The following is a 20,847-nucleotide window of genomic DNA, read 5'->3' as shown; positions in this document are numbered from 1 at the left end:
GCGCTTAATGGGAAGAGAATGACGAAATTATGACCAAAAAATGAGAAAAATATGACAAAAATTTGAAAAATCTGACAATATAATGACAAAGCCACGACCGAAATATAAAAACAAATTAAATAAAAATATGACAAATGGCAGAAATTTTACTAAACTTGTATTTTTCGAGTTTTGTAAAATTTCTGCCATTTGTCATATTTATACAAAAATTTGAATTTTTTTTTATAAAATTATGGCAAATATTACAAATGTAAAAAAATGGCTATAACAACTAAAAAAATGACCAAACTTGGAAATCTGACAATACTAAAAAAATATTACAAATGTGATGATAAATTGACAAAACTATGGCATCAAGACATAGTTATGACTATGTCATTATTTCGTCATATTTTTATTACATTTGTAATATTTTTATAAAATATTTGTCATTTTACTGCCGTATTTGTCAATTTTTTGACATATTTTTGTCAGAATTTTGTTATATATTTGTTCCCTTTGTTCAAAATTTTGTCAGATTTTCGTCATAGTTTTGTCAGAACTTTGAAATATTCTAGCACATTTGTCATACTTTTATCATTCTAATGTCAATTTTTGCCTGATTTTCACCAACTTTGTTATAATTTTTTCATAGTTTTATCATATGTTTATCTGATTTTTTTAAATTATTTTATCATATTTGTAATTTTTTGTCAAATATTTGTCCTTTTTCTAGATCTGTCAGGTTTTTGCATTTTTGTCAAAATTTTGTTATTTTTTTTATCACATTTGTCATAGTTTAGTCATTTTTGTAATTTGTTTACATATTTGTGTCATCATTTTGTAAAATTTGTCATATTTTAGGCATCATTTATTACTTCTTCTGTCGTAATTGATTCAAACTTTTGTCATTTGTCACTTTTTCGTTTGTATTTTTGTCGTAGCACTTTTAGATTTTTGCCACTTTATTCTTATTTTTATCACAGTTATATTACATTTTTGCATTATTTTGTTTTATTTTTATAACATTGGTAGTATTTTTGTACATTTTTTTCAGTGCTTTTTCAAATTTTTGACATATGTATTTCGTTAAATTTTTGTCATTTTTATGTACTTTTTGAGCCCTTTTATTCAATACCCATATTGTAGGGAGTTCATGCGATTTTCAGTTATTTACAGCAGTTCGAAGTGAAGTGGACAAAAAATTTCAACGTCTATCCGTCCTTCTCCCTATAGACATTTTGTGTGAGTATCATGCCACCGGTTGTTCATTGCCAGTTCCAATTTGTTTCCATTGTAAAAAACTGACACCGCGTTATTTGCGGAAATTCGCGCGAAAAAAACCCCGCATTTTTCATAACCATCAGAGAAACAGCAATGATAATTTAATAAACAATTTGAGAAGTTATCATTTGCGATGAAAAATTCGTGAAAGAATATTTTCAGTGTATGTCCGGATGAACCCCTGGATGAATTTGCGCGATCGAGCCGATTTTTCGCGCGAAAAATCGCTTGCACTGTGCAGTGTTCCGAAAATCAAACAAAACAAACACTCAGGATGCGTTTCCTGTTGGAAACATTCTCGCAACTGCTTCGCCTGACTGGTATGCAATCTCGATCAGCGCTCCAATCAGCTATGCAAACCGAGTCGCCTCATTCAGAATCATCGGCTTTGCAAACATCGCATATCGGAGATGAGTGAGATACAAACTGATCCATTCTGAATGTCGCTCACTCAGTATCTGCCTGATTTATATGAAATTCAAAATTATTTTTGCAGGACGAGAAAAATCAAACAGTTGTGCGGGACACCATAAATTCTCAGTAGTTTTAACGTGACGGACGACAGTTTAAAAAGAGAACTTGTAAAAATTGAAAAACACGGCGAAAGTGAACATCTTTCCCTCACAAACACAACTACAATTTGATTTTGATCAAACTGATGTTAAAAAACGTTATAAAAAAAAAATTTATTAATTTGCTATGTTTCAAATCAAACAAATTACGCTCATCATCGGTTTCATGTATCACTCACTCACTGCCTGATCCATTCACTCCTGATCGAAGACCAACATGATTCGTCATATGCATTGCGCATAGGTGAGATTCCAATTTGATGATGGTGCTGCAATGTTTTGACAGCAAGCATCGTGCGAGGTGATCTGTGTTTTAGCGATGAATTGAACGATCGATGATCGGGTAGGTCCAGTAGCAATCAATAACGAAACCCGACCGCTGTACATTCAGGTGCGAAGTGCAACCAGAAACATTCATTGGAAATGAGTGATTTTCGGAACACTGGCACTGTGGCCGGGCGATGTTTTTTCTTTCAATGTTTCAATGAGAAGCGTTTTTTCGTTGAGAATCCGCTTCGCAGTTCGCTTCGCGCTCACTGTGTTCTCGACCTTACCCAATTTAACGAAATTCTCAACCGTTTTACAGCTAATGTACCACTATTGGGATTGCCAATTTTTTTACTGGATTGGATCTTTAATCTCGTTATTCCAATTTTTGTGTAACTTAGACCCAAGAATAGACCACGGATATAGTCGCTCCATGGATGGCACCCTGTTTTTTTATCAATACGACGGTCTAGCAGAAGAACTTTCAGATTCAAGCTTTCAAACTACTGAAAAATCCTCGCTAGAATAAAAACCTGTAGATACAGGCATCAGATGCGTTTCCCGACTTGCGCTGGTCTAACTCATAAGCCTGGGCCCCGCAAAGCCGTAGCCAACTCTGTGCCGGTCCCAAAAAAGATAGCGTAGGGACCAGTAAAGCCCATCTGCAGGAGGCGAACCCTTCCCATTGAATTGGGCCACAACTCAAGGGCCCCAAGACTACTGACAGGAATAGAGTAAGAATTTTCAGGCGATAATTTTTTCGAGGAGAGGGCTCCACTCGTTGAAAGAGGTGCGTAAACATGCATAACAGAGTGTGACCTGTTAGTTATGGTAGAAGTTTGTGAAGAGCACCAGTAATGTGCACAAATACACCAAGACCTAGATGCCGAAATAGCTTGTGCTTCTGTAGAATATCGTCAAGACATGGACGTAGGTAGTTCAAAGAGCCTGAACTGCGGAAAATGTTCTGAAGGTAGCAAAATTGGTGTTTTCTAAGGGATTATCCAAGCAGTCGAATGCCCTGCAGAACCACAATGAGAAATCGCAAACCTTAGTTGTAAATAATCTGACCAATAAAAGTTTAAGACGAAGGTGCCATTGGGGATAACAGTGGAGGAGGCTGACTTAAGGTTCTGAGTAGAAAATAGAATTCAAAAAGATAGTCATTGTTGTCATGAAGCCGTAGTAAACCCTAAAGCTCAAATTTTGAATGTCTCTTCCATCTCAGTTTTTCGTTGTCCGAACTGAATTCTTTATTGTTAACGACAGTGTCAGCTTCAGGTTGTCATATTTTAAGCGAATATAAAACAACGGGTGCCTTTGACAAATCGGACGCTCCGATACATTGTAAATCGCCCTACAGGCCAAACAGATATTCCGATTGTCTTGAATAGAAAAGAAAACTAGGGGAACATTATGGCCTTAAATGGACAAATCAGATGATCGATATCCTGAAGCCTGGAAGAACATGGGGTACAAGCTAGACATCTGACAGGGTAATGGGTCGGATCCATTAGAAGCGGACCGGAATTCATTGGAAGGTCAGCGAGTCGGAAGCCAGAGGTACGTCGTGTTGCCGAGGAGTGTCGAGCCGGAACCAAACAAGGTCGTCGGACGGGAGCCACTGGAAGGTTGTCGGATCGGTGCCATGGAAGGTCGTTGGGCCGGGGCCACGATTGCTGTCGGCGGGCCAGAGGCACTGGTGAGTCGTTGAATCGAAAGCCATGGAATGTTGGTGGTCCGCTATCATGGAAGGTCGTGGTGATCTAATCAGGTGGTGGTCGTCAGATCAGAAGCCACTGGAGGATTTTTCGAGCGGGTTACCATCGAAGGTCGTCAAGCCGGTTCCATGGATGGCCGTCGGACCAGAAAGCCAAGAGAGTGTCGTCGGACTGGAACCAACAGGGAGGCCTCAGGAGAGGTGTCGAGGCGCAGGAGAAACCTTGAAGCCGCAGCAAGGGAGTCGAGACCAGGAGTCCATGGAAGGTCGTCGGATCGGAGCCAGGTGGAGGTCGTCGGATCAGGGACTATGGAAGGTCGTCGGATCAGGGGCCTATTGAAAGGTCATCGCACCTGATAGCCTATTGGCGGTCGACGAGCTAGGAATCATGGAAGATCGACGGGCTGGAGTCACTGGTTGATGGACGAGCCAAAAGATAGAAGTTCGTCGTACAGCAACATGGGATAGAGCGCCGTGCAAAAGAACGCGACGAATGAGGTCCGGTACGCGCGTTGAAAAAGAGCAGACCATCTTCAGGAAGATCCGACGGAGGCAGTTAGAAGACTGCAGAATGCGTGTGTTGAGGAGGAGTATTGATACTCGTTTTATCGAAGCAGAATCTGCTTTCCACTGCCCAAAGTGCCTCAAACAACATTTGGCCCATGGCGATCGGTTCAACGATCTGGTTTTTGCCAATGTCAGTATGTCTAGGGCCAAGGCACAAAGCGAACCGAAAAAATATGAAGTATCCCCTTGAATACGCGGTAGAAAGTGTAAAAATTTAAGTGTTATTAAATTTTTCAGTTAATGTTTTTAGAAGCATATTTATTTCACAAAATGAATTCAGTAAAAACCCTCAGTTCTCATCGATTTTTTGCGGATCAAATCTTATGTCTAGGTACGCTCGGAACATGTCACAAGAATATGAGGCGCAAATTGCGGGACGCGGTCGTAAACAATGTTTTCAAGCTTAGTTTAGCCAGCTGGTATACCGTAGTTTACAAGACTACACAAAACTGCTGAACTGGTGCTGTATAAATCTATGACTCGCCATTTACGGACGATTTTAGATTCTTGCTTGTCAAGTGTTAAAAGACGTGTTGTGGTCCAAAAGCTCAACAAAAAAGTTTCCGAAACTGCACAACTGGAAGTCGATTACAAGTCAAACCACACTGGTTCATTGTGAGCTATTGAGAAAGAGGCGCGATCAGCTACACAGCGTTCGTTTAAAGGACATTCGTATTCGACAGTGATCTCTAATTGGAAAATCCACGCACTAGTACCGGTCACCGAAACACCCTAATGACAACAAGCTAAAATAACGTTAAAAGTCCTAAATTCTTAGTATGAATGCTGAGTCTGTGATATGAATCAGTATTCAGATTTTCTGAATTATAATTTCTCAGTTCTAATTTTAGGTTAGTGGGTTATGAAAACCCGATTTATTGATCCGTAATTTGAATCTATATTATCTTGAATCAAGATTCTGATTATCAAAAACTCAGATTTTTATTTGAAAAGCTGCATTCTGAGTCTTAATTCTGAATTTTAAATTTTCTGTTTTGATTCTGTAACCTGAGTTTTTATTTCTATTTTTAATCTGGTTTCAGAGTTCAGAGTAATTGACTTCTGAATCGAAAGTTAATTTTATACTCTATTTTTGTAACTATTTTGGTGTCCGTGTGAAGTGCGTATTAGACTGAGTCAATTCGGGGTCATTTTTTAATTTCCCAAACCCTGGGGTCTAAAAAGCTTCGTTTTGGTTCAAAACTCATCCATGATTTTTTGCAGAATTTTTAAGTAACGTTTACATGAGTAAATTTGAACTTTTTTGTTTGTATGCGAAAATTGTTTTTTTTTCTGAAAAATCAACATCATTTTTGTTTCTTCTGTGTAACCGAGCCAGCTGATGGTTTTGGTGCCGATTTATAAATTCTCTCACGAAAATTTTTCGCTGATCAACTTTGTCGAAAACTGTATCTTCTTTACCCCGCAACATTTCATTATTTAGGAGAAGTAGTACCGAGATAGAGGTGGCACTACCTTCACCTACAGTGAGCGAAATAAGAATAGCACCACTATGTGTTTTGCTTGTTAAAATATGAATGATTGAAAATTACGAAAATTTTCTTCCACAGATTGTTCTGAATTGCTTAACGGATAAATCAAGCATAAGTTTACTTGTTTTGGACGTAGCAATTAGCGTTGAGGACCAATAATGTGAAAAAGGGGTGCGAAATAAGAATAGAACCACTTGAGTTTTTCTAAGAAAAACAAGATTATTTTCAAAAATTTACTGTGTAAAAGTGAATAATAATGCTTCTACGAGTTATTTGAAAAGATAACTGCATTTTAGGAGTTTTCCAGAATTCCAAAGGATTTCAATGGTTTTAAAATGGGGGTTTTAAGAGATGCTCCTCTAGCGTTAAGGAATTAAATATTTGAGCTGTAATTCTTTATCAAATTACTAACTTTCTTCATTAAAATGACGTGAAATGATGAAACAAACATTCGGGATTAATTTTTAATCAGAAAAAATAGGTTGTAAATCAAAAACTTTGTTTTTGTTCAGTTTCAAGTCGTAGATGGCAGCACTATCTTGCAGTTAAAACAAAATTAACTCTTAATATTGATTTTCCAGGTTTATTTAGGCCCATATTCATCATTTTTAGGTTTTTTCCCATTACAGTTTTGTGGAAGTTCACGCTGCAGAAAGCTTTTCCGGATTTACAAAAGAATCACCAGCACAAAAATGTACAATTGCCAAAATTCCTGCTCCTCTCAATTGCCAATTCAATTGCAAATCATTCAAATAATACTGATAGCCGTCTGGTCCATCAAGCTGCATCCCAAAGTATAACTTTATTCTGATAATCGGTCCAAAAAATTCACTTTTAGTGACCTTGATGCAATTCTATTTTTTTGGATTTAGTGATCTTAGAATTTCCAAAGCGTTCACACGGTACATGTATTTATTTCTTGACCAAAATCGTCCAGCACTCCCTAATTAATCCCAGATATTCGAAAATGGGCATGAATTTGGTTTAATTGCAAGATAGTGCTGCCATCTATGACTTAAAACTAGAGAAATAGTGTTTGATTATTAAAAAACATTAGTATTTTTCAATTCTAACCTGCTTTTTGGATTCAAACTCAGCCTCAAATCTATGTTTCATCATTTTGCATCATACTTATGAATGTTAATGAAGAAATCAAGTAGTTTGATAAAGTTTTATAGCTCAAATATCTAATTATTTAACGCTAGAGGAGCATCTCTTAAAACCCCCATTTTAAAACCTTTGAAAACCTTTAGAATTCTGGAAAACTCCTAAAATGCAGTTATATCTATTCAAATAACTCGTAGAAGCATTATTATTCACTTTTACACAGTAAATTTTTAAAACTGATCTAGTTTTTGTTGGAAAAACTCAAGTGGTTCTATTCTTATTTTGCACCCCTTTTCCACATTATTGGTCCTCAACGCCAATTGCTACGTCCAAAAAAAGTAAACTTTTGCTTGATTTATCCGTTAAGCAATTCAGAACAATCTGTGGAAGAAAATTTTCGTAATTTTCAATCATTCATATTTTAACAAGCAAAACACATAGTGGTGCTATTCTTATTTCGCTCACTGTATACAATGAAATCTGGTTGGTCCGAAGTCTACATGTGGTGAACACGTATACTCCGGACGAAAGTATGGTTACATTAATAAGTTTTCCTCGCATAAATGCTCTTTCGCTCTTTTCAACATCTGTAAATTTTCTCCTCACTTCTCTATCCATCTTTATCAATTTTCATTTCTGATATTCTTTCTTCAAGAATATACATTTCACCGATATGTCGAAAAATAAATTTTCAAAGATTTTTCAAAACAAAATATTCAATTTTCCTATACAAAAAAAAGTTCAAATTTACTCATGTAAACGTTACTTAGAAATTCTGCCAAAAATCATGGACGAGTTTTGAACCAAAACGAAGCATTTTAGACCCCAGGTTTTGAGCAATTCAAAAACGACCCCGAATCGACTCAGTCTAGTGCGAATTTTAAGTCAGGCAAAGAATCGTTTCCAAACTTACCAGTATGAGTTCGAATATGCCCCTGCAGCAGCCACGGTCTTGAAAAGCACTTGCCACACGTGGGACACTGGCAACCCTGGTTGTGAGTGCGCACGTGCATCGAATAAGCTGGCATCGATACGTACACCTTGGAGCAGTGCGGACATCGTCTAGCCTTCTTGTCCTGCAGTGACCTACGAGATGAGGAATCATAGAGTTAGGATTTTTCTGTTATTTTCATGTGATTTCTTCGGCATGAACCTACCTATGCGTCTGACGATGCCGTGCCAAATTCGACGAGGTGGAATACTTCTTGCCGCACTCCGGACAGCTGTGCACATCGTCGGAGGAGCCGATTTCATCGCCACTGCTGCTACTACCGCTTCCGCTGGGCCGACCCGATTCACTGAGATCGTGGTAGTGATGCAATTCTTCACCCTGACTGTAGTTGCTGCTTGCGCTGTTCCACGACAACGTTCGAGACTTTTTCCTGTCGAAGACTTTGTGCGAGTAGGAGTAATTCGAATCGACGGATTCTTCCGAAGCGTAAGAATTCCTCCGGTCCGATGTGCGACCTTCGGGCCCAGGGTGTCGATCGTTACTGATGCTGCTACTGTTGCTGCCAGGTCTCGAGGGGCTCAGATCGGTGGCAACGCAGTCATTGTCGTCAGTCCGTATCGTAGATGTGTAATAGGTGAGGTCAGTTGCTTCGTACGATTCTTCATGGGCGCTACCACCACTACAGCTGCTGTGCCCATTTGCATCTCTTATCTTGTTGATCCTGTGCTGTTGGTGCAGCTTAAGATTCCGGTTGATCTCCCAGTTTGTCTTCCACTTTTTCTTGGTGGCCGAATAGGACTGACTCGTCGATTGTGGATGAGAAACTGGCGATGGACTGCGCAGATTAGCACTCCTTTCGGTATCGTTATCGGCACGCAACTGGCCGTGATAAGCGGGGGTTGTTCCATCGGCAGAATGCTGATAATACTCAGCCGGATGATAAGCGGCTACCGGGCTCATCAGTGACTCATGTTGAAGTGAGTAGCACTTGACCGACCCATTACTGTAGCCAGAAGAATACTGTAAGCCGGTATGAAACTGCTGCTGGTGTTGCTGCTGATGGTACTGATTCCCTGATATCGCCAAGGTAGAACTGCCTGTGTTCATTTTCCCTGCTGCAATCGATACTTCCGCCAGCTGTGTTAGGTTGTAAAGTTCCTCCGGAACGTTACTCGACATTTCCTGAACCATTTCGACGCGACGATCAATGTGCACGACAAACCGACTGGATAGTCCCTGTTGAAGAAACAAACAAAAAACAGATCAATTAAAATCTACTAAAAGGCGATCGTTTTCGTTCGCGCTCGAATCCCGGAACTATTTCCAAGTCGCGACCACCACCTAAACATTTACGCTTTTCAGTCCATCCTGCTGACGCGGAAAATGAAACAGGCGGCAACCGTCTCCCTCGAAATACCCATAATTTCAATTGCTTTTAGAGGTGAAAATCATCAAAGCAAATTTATTACTTTCATATGGTTGGTGCTGTGGTAGACCATTTGGTGTGTGGGGTTTTTTTTTACTCGTACCGAGGAACAAGTTGTCTTCCTGGCGTTTTTTCTTACCGCGGTGTTCCCTTAGACATCCAAAGCTACGCGTACTAAGAAGGTACGTTCGGTAGATTGAGGAAAATGTTTTTCCGATGCACCTCTCCCCCTTCATATTACCGCCAAAAAATCTATTTGCGTTCAGGAAGCTGCAAGCATGGTTTGGTGGGACGTGTTTTGTGAATTTAAATAAAATTTTTTGAAATGTCGCTGGTGAACTGTCAGCTGAATAGAGACTTTCGACAACCTACTCCATTTTCCTTTGTCGGAGGTTAGTCGGAAGACGGAAATCCGGACTTCCGGAGTAAAATTTAGTGCTGGCGCAAAAATACTGTTTTATTTATTTGAACACTAGTTTTCTAATCTTTTCAGTATTAATAATAATTATTATTATTTTTATTCCTGGTTTATATTTTAATATTAAGATATTTTAGAAAAAATATATTAAATAGATTGCGGGTTCAAGTCCTGCCGGTGAGCCGTTGTACCTTTTTCGAAAAATTCAGAATATTTACGACTTATGTTCTTTCTTTCTTTGATACCTCATGTTTCTCCAATACTTTCCATCACCTTCGAAAATCTTATTAAATATTCTTGAATACTTGGCTTACAAAGAGTTTATCGTAGGCTACGATAAGCGTGATAAGTAGATCACTAATATCAGATTCAAAAATTTCTCATTTTTACCTTCTCTTAACCTTAACCTCTTGAAATCTAAAAATAAAAAAAAAATCTTAAAGGTCTGTTCTCGAAAGACCGAAATCCTTCAAAAACTAGAAAATATATAAATTCTGCAATGCATTTTTTTTCAACTATTTAGGTATCCATTTACAAATTTTCGTAGAAAAATCTTTCAGAAATAGATTACAAGCTTTGTCTTTTCGTTAAGAGACCCTCTCCTTCCCTCATGTGAGGGGAAACCAGGAACCTTTTTAGTCCTCAAAAGCACCCACCTGCCAAGTGCCAAGTTTCAAGCAAATTGATTCGGTAGTTTCCGAGTCTCTATGGAATAGACAGACAGACAGACAGGAATTCATTTTTGTAAATATAGATAAGAAGATAAAAACTCAATCTGTAACATTTTTTTTTATGAAATTTTTGAAACAAAAATCACGTTGTTAACAAACAGAACAACTATGACACATTTTGAGAAGACTTTTTGTTTTCTAAATAATTAGAACCTTGCTGGCTGATCACTGGAAAAAGTTAAATTTGTGCTGAATCCATATTAAAAATTAAATAGAACCTTGTTATTGAACCTTTTTAAAAAGCAAGGCTTAGAAAATGCCTCTAATTAAGCGAGCAGCTTTTTTAGGAAGGCATAAATATATAAAACATAAATTTGTCATTCGAATTTCAAAACAACATTTTTACAAATTCGAAAGTTTACAAATGAATTTCAACTCAAATTTGAGAAATATCTTTAACAATCGATGATTTATCAAAAGTTATGAAAAACTTATTATTGAAATACTCATTATTTAAAGACTTCCGAACGATGTTCTTCAGAATGAGTTTAGATGGAATATCGAACGCGGAGTCTATCTAATCGTTTTGCACTTAGTTGAAAACATTATAATGTATTTGTTGAATGAAGTCAAGAACAATAATCATAATCGACAGCACAGCACAATCGAAGAAATACTTAAAAATATTTTGAATTTATTAGAAATTCTTAAAAAAAAAATAAAACAACTATATTCCCTTCCTATTCAACGGCATCTTTTTGGATTAAAAAGTGGGAATATTTCGTTTCCTAAATATTTTTCTAACGATCCACCAATTAAGTAAATCAAAACATACAATCCCGCTACCGTGCCCCTAGTATTGTTTCAGAAAAAGAGAACGCATGTTCTCGAAAGCCATTTAAATCAAACAAAATCGTTTCCTGTTTTCCTATCTCACGTTCCGGTTGTTCATTTGAATCCAGGAAATGGGAAAATCTCCTGGAAGGTATAGGTAATACCTACATGAGCAACTCGGTTCCCCTAACTACACGATTTTTGTTGGGTTTGAAATTGAAAAAAAAAACATATCCTCTGTCTATCGCGTTCAGGGGGAACTTGGAACGTATTTCGGCACTCGATACGTTTCCAAAAATACTGAAATCAAAGAGATGCTGAGGATAGAATCAGAATCGTAGTGTATTTAAATTATTAAAACTTAAACAAAAATGATAGCTTAATTTAGAACGGGGTTTTGATTTTTTGGTTTCAACTCGCTGTTGACTTTTAACTTTGAACTAATAATAAATTTTAATACATTCTCAAACAATAGTCTTTCACCTAGTTTTGCCCACACTGATAAAACACACAAAAGGAAACACCATTAAAAAAAACTCAAATGATTTGAAAGACTGCCAAACCTGTTCCAGTTGGCTCATTTCATCAATAGATATTTTAGCGCCGTGGCTAAAAGTGGTGGATGAATGCGGCTAATTTCAAATACTAAATCAATGCTTGAAAGAGGTGATAGGAGAAAAGCAGCATGGTATTTTCAAAAAATTTGCATGAAAGAAGTTCTTTGAAGCTAAATTAAATGAAGAAGCTTCCTTTTGATAAGAAAACCTTGACTAGATTTTTTTAATTTCGAAATTTTTTGTTTCTATATTATTTGAGCCTGGAATTATCTTCGTGATTTAATTTAACCTAAAATCTCTAATATTTTTAAACAATCTTCGTTAGGGGGGCAGCCAAATGGGTCATGTCGAATTTTGCAAACCGACCTATGCAAAATGTCAGCTAAATCGGACTTGATTTGGGGGTGCCGCAAAGCGCTCAAAGTATCGGTTTTTTTTTTACCCTCAAAAATCATCAAAGGGGGGCAACTAAAGGAAATCGAAAAAATCGAAATTTTAATTTGACTGACAAATGACTTAAACATGCATAAAGCGTCGCAATCTGGTGTTATCTGTAAAAAAATTTCTTTGTCAAAAATCGATTTAAGAATTTCAAAAATCACGTAAGGAGCGACCGAGGGAAATCAGGAAATCCGAAATGTTAATTTTTATGTCAAATGACTTAGAAAAACAAGAAGTCGAGATCTAATGGAATCTCAAAAACAAAATTTTTACCGAAAATCGACTTTCTGAAACTAAGTCGATTTTCCGAAAAATTCCGGTTTTCCGATTTTTTGTTTCAGAAATACGATTTTTGACCAGATATTTTTTTCGAGATTACACCAGATCTCGACGTTTAATGCATTTTAAAGTCATTTGGTATTAAAATAAAAATTTCATTTTTACGGATTTCCTTTGGTGTCCCCCATAAGTGAGTTTTGAAGGCCAATAAACCGAAACCTCGAGCGCTTTGAAGCACCATTAAATCAAGTTCAATCAAGCTGAAATTTTGAACAAGTTAGTTTTTTTTCCAATCTACAAAATGTTTATGGTCGGTTTTCGAAATTGGATCATGAAATTTTTCCCACACATCCTTTGCCACTCTAATGTTAGCACATGATCGCAGAAGATTGCAAGGCATTTAAAATAAAATTTAGTTTATAAATGTTTTCAGAGCTTAACGTAATTTTTCAATAATTTAAAACATTTTTGGGGCCGGCTAGTAAAACTACCAAAATGAGCGTGGCGACGAACGTGTTAAAAACGAATTTTCGAAAGTCTTTCTATTGTTCGTAAAAAAAAATGAATCGTTTTCTTAGAAAAATCCTTTTTTTTTATTCGAATCGATGCGATGGTGTTTTTCGCCATCACTTCCATTTAAAAGTTTCATGGAGCTTAACCATAGCGATTTTTTTGTGTGCCCATTTTTGAAAAGTTGTTTCACAATTTATTTAAATTTTGTCGTGAAGCCTCCTTTTTCCTATAAACGGTGTTCTTTTTCTAATTTGAAGTTCCGTATGAAATCTTTGCATTGAGATGGTGAGCATGGTTTCAAAATCATGGAAAAATCATAATTCACAGATTTTCAACCAGATTTGTTACAATGTTACAGTCATATTTTTGGCTACAGTTATATATAAGGCTGAATCATGAAAATCTTGGTAATGTGGATTGCTATTTATTTTTAAGTAAAATAACTCAATTTAGTCAATTTATTTTAATCAATGTTTTTCATGATTTGCTCATGAAATTTCTGAAAATAGGATGACACGAGAAAACAAAATTCACATTTTTCTGAGGTGCAACGAATCTCAAAACTGATTTCGACTTATTCGGGGGCGCTGAGTACAACTATTCAATTTTTTTTTTTGTCAGCTCTAGTTTTCGAGATTAAGTAAAAAAATAGATAGAAAATTATTTGTGTTTCTCTTGTGACAAAACTGTAAAATACAAATACTAATTGACTCAATCATCAACTTTCCCAAAGACCGCGAGTAATTTTGAATTCTGAGAAAAATGTTATGGAAGTTTTCATACTGTTATTTTATTTTCTAACCTGCAAAAACTAGAATTTTGACGAAATTTTAAAGAAAAATTAAACTTAATTGAATCTTTGATATTTTTAAAAGCGTAAGTCAAAACATTTCGCAGTCTAAGTTGTCGAATGAATTAAAATTTTTAATTTACAATACTCAATGACTTTCTTTAAGGGGGGGGGGGGAAATGAGCCGGTGACGGAGCACTTTCGAGGATGCCTTTCAGAAAACAGGATTTGCGGTGGACACTGTATCTCAGCACAGAATCATCTGAAGTAAAAAAATCAGAGCAAAATATTTTTAATAGATGGATGTTTTTCTCGACCCCAACGTTTTTATTTAACTTAAAAAAAAATTTATGAAATTTTTGTGGCTGTTTGAAGTAAAAACTACGATTTTTCACGAAAAAATCCGCCATTTTTTATCTGTAAAATCTTCCCAAAGTAAAAAAAAAAGAAAAACGTTGGGGTCTGGTATTTTATATGTAGAAAATATGTTCCAAATTTGAAAAGAATCGGATAAGAAGTTTTCAAATGACGATATCCACGGACTTTAAAAATGTGCTTTCGAGAAAAACGCGTATGAAGTTTCTGCTCTTGCTTTCTTGCAGTATTAGATAGGAGGAGATAAAGACCTATAATTTTCACAGTTTTGTTTCAATTGACTTGAAAATTTGACACAACATTCTTAAAATGTTTTACAATAAGAAAATAAAAAAATTAAAAAATCGATTTTTTGAAAATGTTAGACCTTACCCCCCTCTTAATGATGTCAGAATAAGTCATATTTAATCTCATTTTTTGGAATTTCTAAAAAATTGTAAGCAGAATTCAATTTTTTGAAAGCGTCTCTGATTCTCTGATACAAGAATATCTAGGCAATATTTGAGTCCTTGATTGAATGAAGGGTTGTAAATTATTTAAAACCAGCTTTTGATATTTATGAAGGTTTATTGGTTTATCAGTTATGAAAGATAGATTTTACCTAAAACTGATCGATCATTTAAAAAAATTCCACACGCAAGTGATAGACAATATCATGGCCGTAGGAACGGAGGGGGGGGGGGGGTTGAGGGTCAACCCCCCCCCCCCCCCCCAGAAGATTCAAAAATGCTAAGTGAAATTTTTTATGCTTTGACATTTCCAATCAAAATTTGATAAACAACTAAAATGATTCAAGAGTAACAATACAGTTACAATCTCAACTCCAAAACCTCGAAATCTCATGCGAGGACCACAATTCTACAACAGTTTTTCAAAAAAAAATTCACTTGTTGATAATTATTGAGTCCCAAAAAATGAATTCCAAAAAAGTTAGACTAAGCTTACCAGATTGTCCGAATTTCAACCAGATTTTCTCATTCTATTTGCAAAATCAAACGAAAATTTCAATTTAGTTCTTAGAATAATGTATTTTGCGTTCAATTTTTTTTCAAAACAATTTTGTCAAAATAAACATAATCCATGATTTAGTAGCCTTCAATATGATTCTGAATCGGCTGAAGTGTTTCGATAAAATTAAAAAAGTTTTTCACGTGTTGCTCATCTTGATTTTAATGGAATAGTTCTTAAATTTGCCTGAATTTTGGCCGGATTTTAGGGAAAATTTTGAAACAATATGCCCTGATTTCGCAAGGTTTTAAGATAAAATTGCCTGGATTTGCCCAGCCGGAAACTTGTGAAAAAATATCTAGTAAGTATCCAGTTTATTGTTCTTGATTATGAGTTTGGATCATTATCAATATTTAAAATTCAAACCATTTTTTGAATTAGGATCTAAAATTTTTATCCGGTGTTTATGCGGAGTTGAAAGATAAGAAAAATTTATGAGTCTAGAATTGTTCAATTACGAATAAATAATTTTAAAAAAAAATCATATTGATAACCGAAAATTCAGAATCGAATAAGAAATTTTTGGTTAAGGGTTCTGATACAAATTTCGCTTTTTAGTTTTACATTTATAGAATTTCTCATCTGGAATTGAGAATCAGGTTTTGAATTAAGGTTAAAAATGCAGAATTTTGACTTGGAACAAAAATTCAAGATTCGCATTTGATTAAGCTCTAATTTAGTTTTTCTAATCAATATTAAAATATCACTGTTAGAATTTTATTAAGGATTCAAATTGAAGGAATCAATTAAATTTAAAATTAAATTAAATTAAATTTCAATCAAAGTCAGTTAAGGGGGGGGTAGGGTCTAACGGGTAAAAAAAACACCATTTTCACGATTTTTTTCTAGAGCTATCGTTCAAACAAATGTATTCAAATTTTTTGCATTATACAAAGCATTGTTAAAACAACATTTAGTAATTTTTTTCGTAGAAAAATATTGAAAAGTGAGCCGGTGACGGAGCACTTTCGAGGATGCCTTTTAAAAAACACGGTTTGCGGTGGACACTGTATCTCAGCCCAGAATCATCTGAAGTCAAAAAATCAGAGCAAAATATTTTTAATAGAAGTTTATCTGGACCCCAACGTTTTTATTTAACTTAAAAAAAAAATTATGAAATTTTTGTGGCTGTTTGAAGTAAAATCTACGATTTTTCACGAAAAAATCCGCCATTTTTTATCTGTAAAATCTCCCCAAAGTAAAAAAAATAAAAAAGAAAAACGTTGGGGTCTGGTATTTTATATGTAGAAAATATGTTCCAAATTTGAAAAGAATCGGATAAGTAGTTTTCAAATGACGATGTACACGGACTTTAAAAATGTGCTTTCGAGAAAAACGCGTTTGAAGTTTCTGCTCTTGCTTTCTTGCAGTATAAGATAGGAGGAGATAAAGACCTATAATTTCTACAGTTTTGCTTCAATTGACTTGAAAATTTGACACAACATTCTTGAAATGTTTTACAATAAGAAAAAAAAAATAAAAAAATCGATTTTTTGAAAGTGTTAGACCCTACCCCCCCCCCCCCCCCCCCCCCCTTAAGAAACACAAACCTGGTGAAAATCATATATAAAAATCATATCTAGATTCATTTAAATGAATTTATTTTTTGAAAAATCTAGATTTTAATTTTGAAAACTTCAATCACAGGATTAAAATTATGAAATGTTTAATAATAAATTATAATTCTTGACTTGTTTTTTTATCCTCAGGTAAAAATTCAGCTGAAAAATTTATTTAATGTTACCTATTTACATTCATTGCAAATTCTTCAAAATCAAAGGTCCATACTAAAATTTTCAATTTTAATCGAGTTTACAAGAGTAGAGAATAAACCTTATTTTAACCGTAACCCTATTTCTTTTTTTAACTATTTGAGGCCCTTGGAGCCACAGGGGTATAAGTGCATAAAAGCTTATTTCGAGAAAACACGCTTTTAAGTTGTTGTGTTTGGTCATTTTCCAAATAAAGCTTAGTTCTTTTAGAAATGGGACAGTTACGAATGCCTGTATCTCAAAAACTATTCGTTTGAACGAAATAGTTTCTATGAAGAAAATGAAGGTAATGTTATGATCTTTCATGAAAAAATTTGAAAAAAAATATTTACTGTTTTTTGTTAAGGAAATTTCTACTTTATTTTTGGTATCTCCCATTGGCCGGCGCACACTTTTCTCAGTCATGGTATTGATCAGTTTCTTCAACTTATACTTCGTAAAATCTATATTTTAGGTGGCTTCACCTTCCTTCTTCAATTTCTGATACTTTTCGGTCCAATACTTCTCTTTTAAAAGAAACTGGAAGCATTTCAGTGAATATACAGTTGTTTCGAAATGAACAAATTTGATTATTTTTGATCACATTTTTTAACGTTTTTTTTTTTGTACCGGTTTAACAGCTTAAGAGCTTTGGAACTATCAAAAAATGGTTGTTTGAGGTTGGGTTTCAATGAGTCATCACTAGGCAACACTTTCAGCTTATCGGAGAAAATTGTTTTGGACATTTCAGCGATCTACCCTTAGTTTTTCGTTTATTGAAAATTAAAAAGGCTGGTATGAGACTTGACTTCCTTGATGACCCTTAACCGTTGTTGCCGATCATGTGCTTCACTCCAATACTTGATTTGAACTTTGTGGACATTATTGACAGTGTTTGCATACTTATCCACCACAAAAACTCAGTAATTCTTTGAATAATCAACGGTTTTGTCAGCTATCAATTTGATAATGACGAATTTTAAAGGAAACTGTGCAAAATTATTTTTTTCTTTTTCTCTTGCATCGTACATATCTCAAAAACGAGTTAATTTTAAATTTTGAAAAAAATAGGTCGAATAGTACTTTTTACAGGCAACAAAATGCTGTCAAAATTTTTAATATCCAATAACTAGTTAACGAGCTATTAGCAAATGAAAGTGTCCCATTTCTAAAAGAACTAAGCTTTAGTTTTAAATATGAAAAATCGTTTTGCATCATTAACTCAAAATCGACCATTTTGTCACTTATACCCCTTTGGCTCTGAGGACCTCATTTCAGAGTATTTAATACATTTTTAGCCATGCTTAAAATGGTTATGCTTGTGGTTCAAAAGAATAAGCTTGCTCATTTAAATACCTAAGTAAAAAAAATTCTTTAAATGAAGCGTTAAAAATCCCTTTCATCGATCATCGTTTCTACATCATTGTGTCACTCGCGACTTTTATCAACAATGCAGTTGGCTTGGCACACCAGTCATTGAAAAACTTTTTGGAACAACAAGAACAACTGTGTTCATGTGCTCGAAATCACGGAAATCAGCTCAGGAGGCAACTGACTTACGAACTGAGCTGTATCACATGTCTTCTTATTTTTGAAAACTTTATGAAAAAACATTAGTAACTCCTAGGACTTATTTTCAAAAATAAATATCTAACTTCTAATGCGCAATTTAATAAACTTGTAATTAGTATGGGAGAGTGGGGAATCATGGACCACTTTTTTGTTCCATAACTTCTTTATTATCTATATATATAAAAATGAATTTCTGTCTGTCTGTCTGTCTGTCTGTCTGTCTTTCTGTCTGTTCCCTATAGACTCGGAAACTACTAAACCGTGAAACGTGAAACTTGGCAGGTGGGGGTAATGGAGGCCGGGGAAGGTTCCTATTCTGGTTTCGGACCCCTCCCCCTAACAGGAAGGGGGGGAGGGGCCTCCCAAATAAAAAACTATTTTTTGCATAACTCGAGAACCCATCAAGCAAATGGTATCAAATTTGGCATGAGGTGGTATTTGGGAACGGGGAATATTTCAATGAATATTAGGTACCCCTCCCTCCTCTCAGTGGGGTGATAGGAACGGGGGAGGGGGGTTACCTTACAATTTTTCATATAACTCGAAAACTAATCGAGATATTGGAACCAAATTTGGCATGGGAATGTATTTTGATATGAAAAATATTTCAATTATTATTTGAGGCCCCTTCCTCCCTGCAGTTGAAAGGGGGAGGGGCCTCTTTCATATTTTTTTTACATTACTCAAAAATTAATAAAGCAAATGAAACCAAATTTGGCATGGGAAGGTATTTGGATACGAATAATATTTCAATGATTATTTCAGACCCCTCCCTCTTTCCAGTAGGGAGATAGAAAGGGGGGAGGAGCCCTCTTTTTAATTTTTTACATAACTCAAAAACTAATCAAGCAAACGGAACCAAATTTGGCATGGGTGGAAGTTTGGGAACGTGACATGTTCTAATGATTGTTTGAGACCCCTTCCATCTTCCAGCGGGGAGAAAGGAAAGCGGGAGGGAAGTTTCATAAAATTTTTATTGCACAACACAAGAACTACAACAACAAATGGAACCTAATTTGGCATGATATTAGGGTACGAGAAATGCTTCTATGAATATTTCGTATCCCTCATACCTTCAAAAAGGTGGATGAAAAGGGGGAGAAGAGGTCTCCCTTACAATTTTCAGTATAACTGGAGAGCTGATCGAGCAAATTGAACCATATTTGGCATGTGAGGGTATTTGGATACGATAAATGATTCTATTATAAATTGAAGCGCCACCTTTTTTCAACGGAAATATAAAAAGGGGGAAAGGGGGGCTTCTATACATTTTTTTTGCATAACTCGAGAATTAATAGAGCAAATGAAATAAAATTTGGTATCAAAAAGTATTTGAGAACAAAAAATACTTTTATGAATATTATGTTCTCACCCCTCCATTCAATGGAGAGAAAGGAAGGGGGATGGTACTTCCTTTCAGGTTTATGCATAACTCAAGAATTTACAACGCAAATAAAACCAAATTTGGCATGGGATGGTATTTTTATACGAGAAATTTTTTTACGTCAAACAATTCCTTTCTTGCGGTGGGATGATAGAATTGGGAATAAAGAGGGAAGAGGAGAGAAATGGACAAAACTTAACATGGAAAATCATTTTGGTATGATTCTATGATTATCTGACACACCATGCTCTATTCAGTGAGTAGGAGGAGGGAGGAGGAGGGAGGTTAGCCCAATACAATTTCGTTAGCATTAGTTCTCAATTTATGCTAATGAAGCCAACAAATGGAAACAAATATGGCATGGAAAGGTACTTGGTTACGAGATATGTTTCTACGATTGTTATAGACCCTTTCGCTTTACAGTGTAGAGAGGAGAAAAAAGGAGGGGGTTCCATATAAATTTTGTTGTAAAGCTTTAAAACTTTTCAACCAATTTAACAATATTTGATACAAAAGATTTTTGGGAATGAATAAAATGGGTATGATTATTAAAGATCACCCCCCGTTCAGCAGGGAGGGGAGGGAAGGACAGGGGGGGTCTCTCTTATCAGTTTTCTAGCATAAATCCAGAATATATCAAGCAAAAACAACCATATTTTATGAGTTGAATTATTTGCGTACGATTTATTTGAGACCCTCCTTTTTTAGGGCGAAGCTTAAAGAAACAGATTAAAATTATCAGATCTTTAAAACAAATTTATGGATCAAGATTCAGAATATAAGTTTAAGTTATTTTTGGATTGCCATCCGAAACTCCAGCTGCAGCTCTCATTTTATAGTGGTTGCTTATGAATTATGTTATAATTTTATTTAAAATAATGCCAACA

At 35.4% G+C, this 20,847-nt stretch overlaps 1 protein-coding gene across 1 annotated transcript in view; it reads right to left on the bottom strand.

Annotated features, from left to right (window-relative positions):
* The window catches only part of LOC129754109 (zinc finger protein 568), a 47,138-nt gene that overhangs the window by 3,363 nt on the left and 22,928 nt on the right, over positions 1–20,847 (bottom strand). The window contains exons 3-4 of the mRNA XM_055749973.1: positions 8,147–9,177; positions 7,903–8,075 (exon numbers count right to left, since the gene is read on the bottom strand). Coding sequence (XP_055605948.1) covers positions 7,903–8,075; positions 8,147–9,132 — 1,159 coding nt within the window. The 5' untranslated portion in view covers positions 9,133–9,177. The remainder of the gene's footprint in view (positions 1–7,902; positions 8,076–8,146; positions 9,178–20,847) is intronic.

The sequence above is a fragment of the Uranotaenia lowii genome, chromosome 3, assembly GCF_029784155.1.
Source record: "Uranotaenia lowii strain MFRU-FL chromosome 3, ASM2978415v1, whole genome shotgun sequence".
In the NCBI taxonomy this organism is placed as follows: Eukaryota; Metazoa; Arthropoda; class Insecta; order Diptera; family Culicidae; genus Uranotaenia; species Uranotaenia lowii.
The sequence above is the reverse complement of the archived record's forward strand: the minus strand, read 5'-3'. Positions and strand labels throughout refer to the sequence as shown.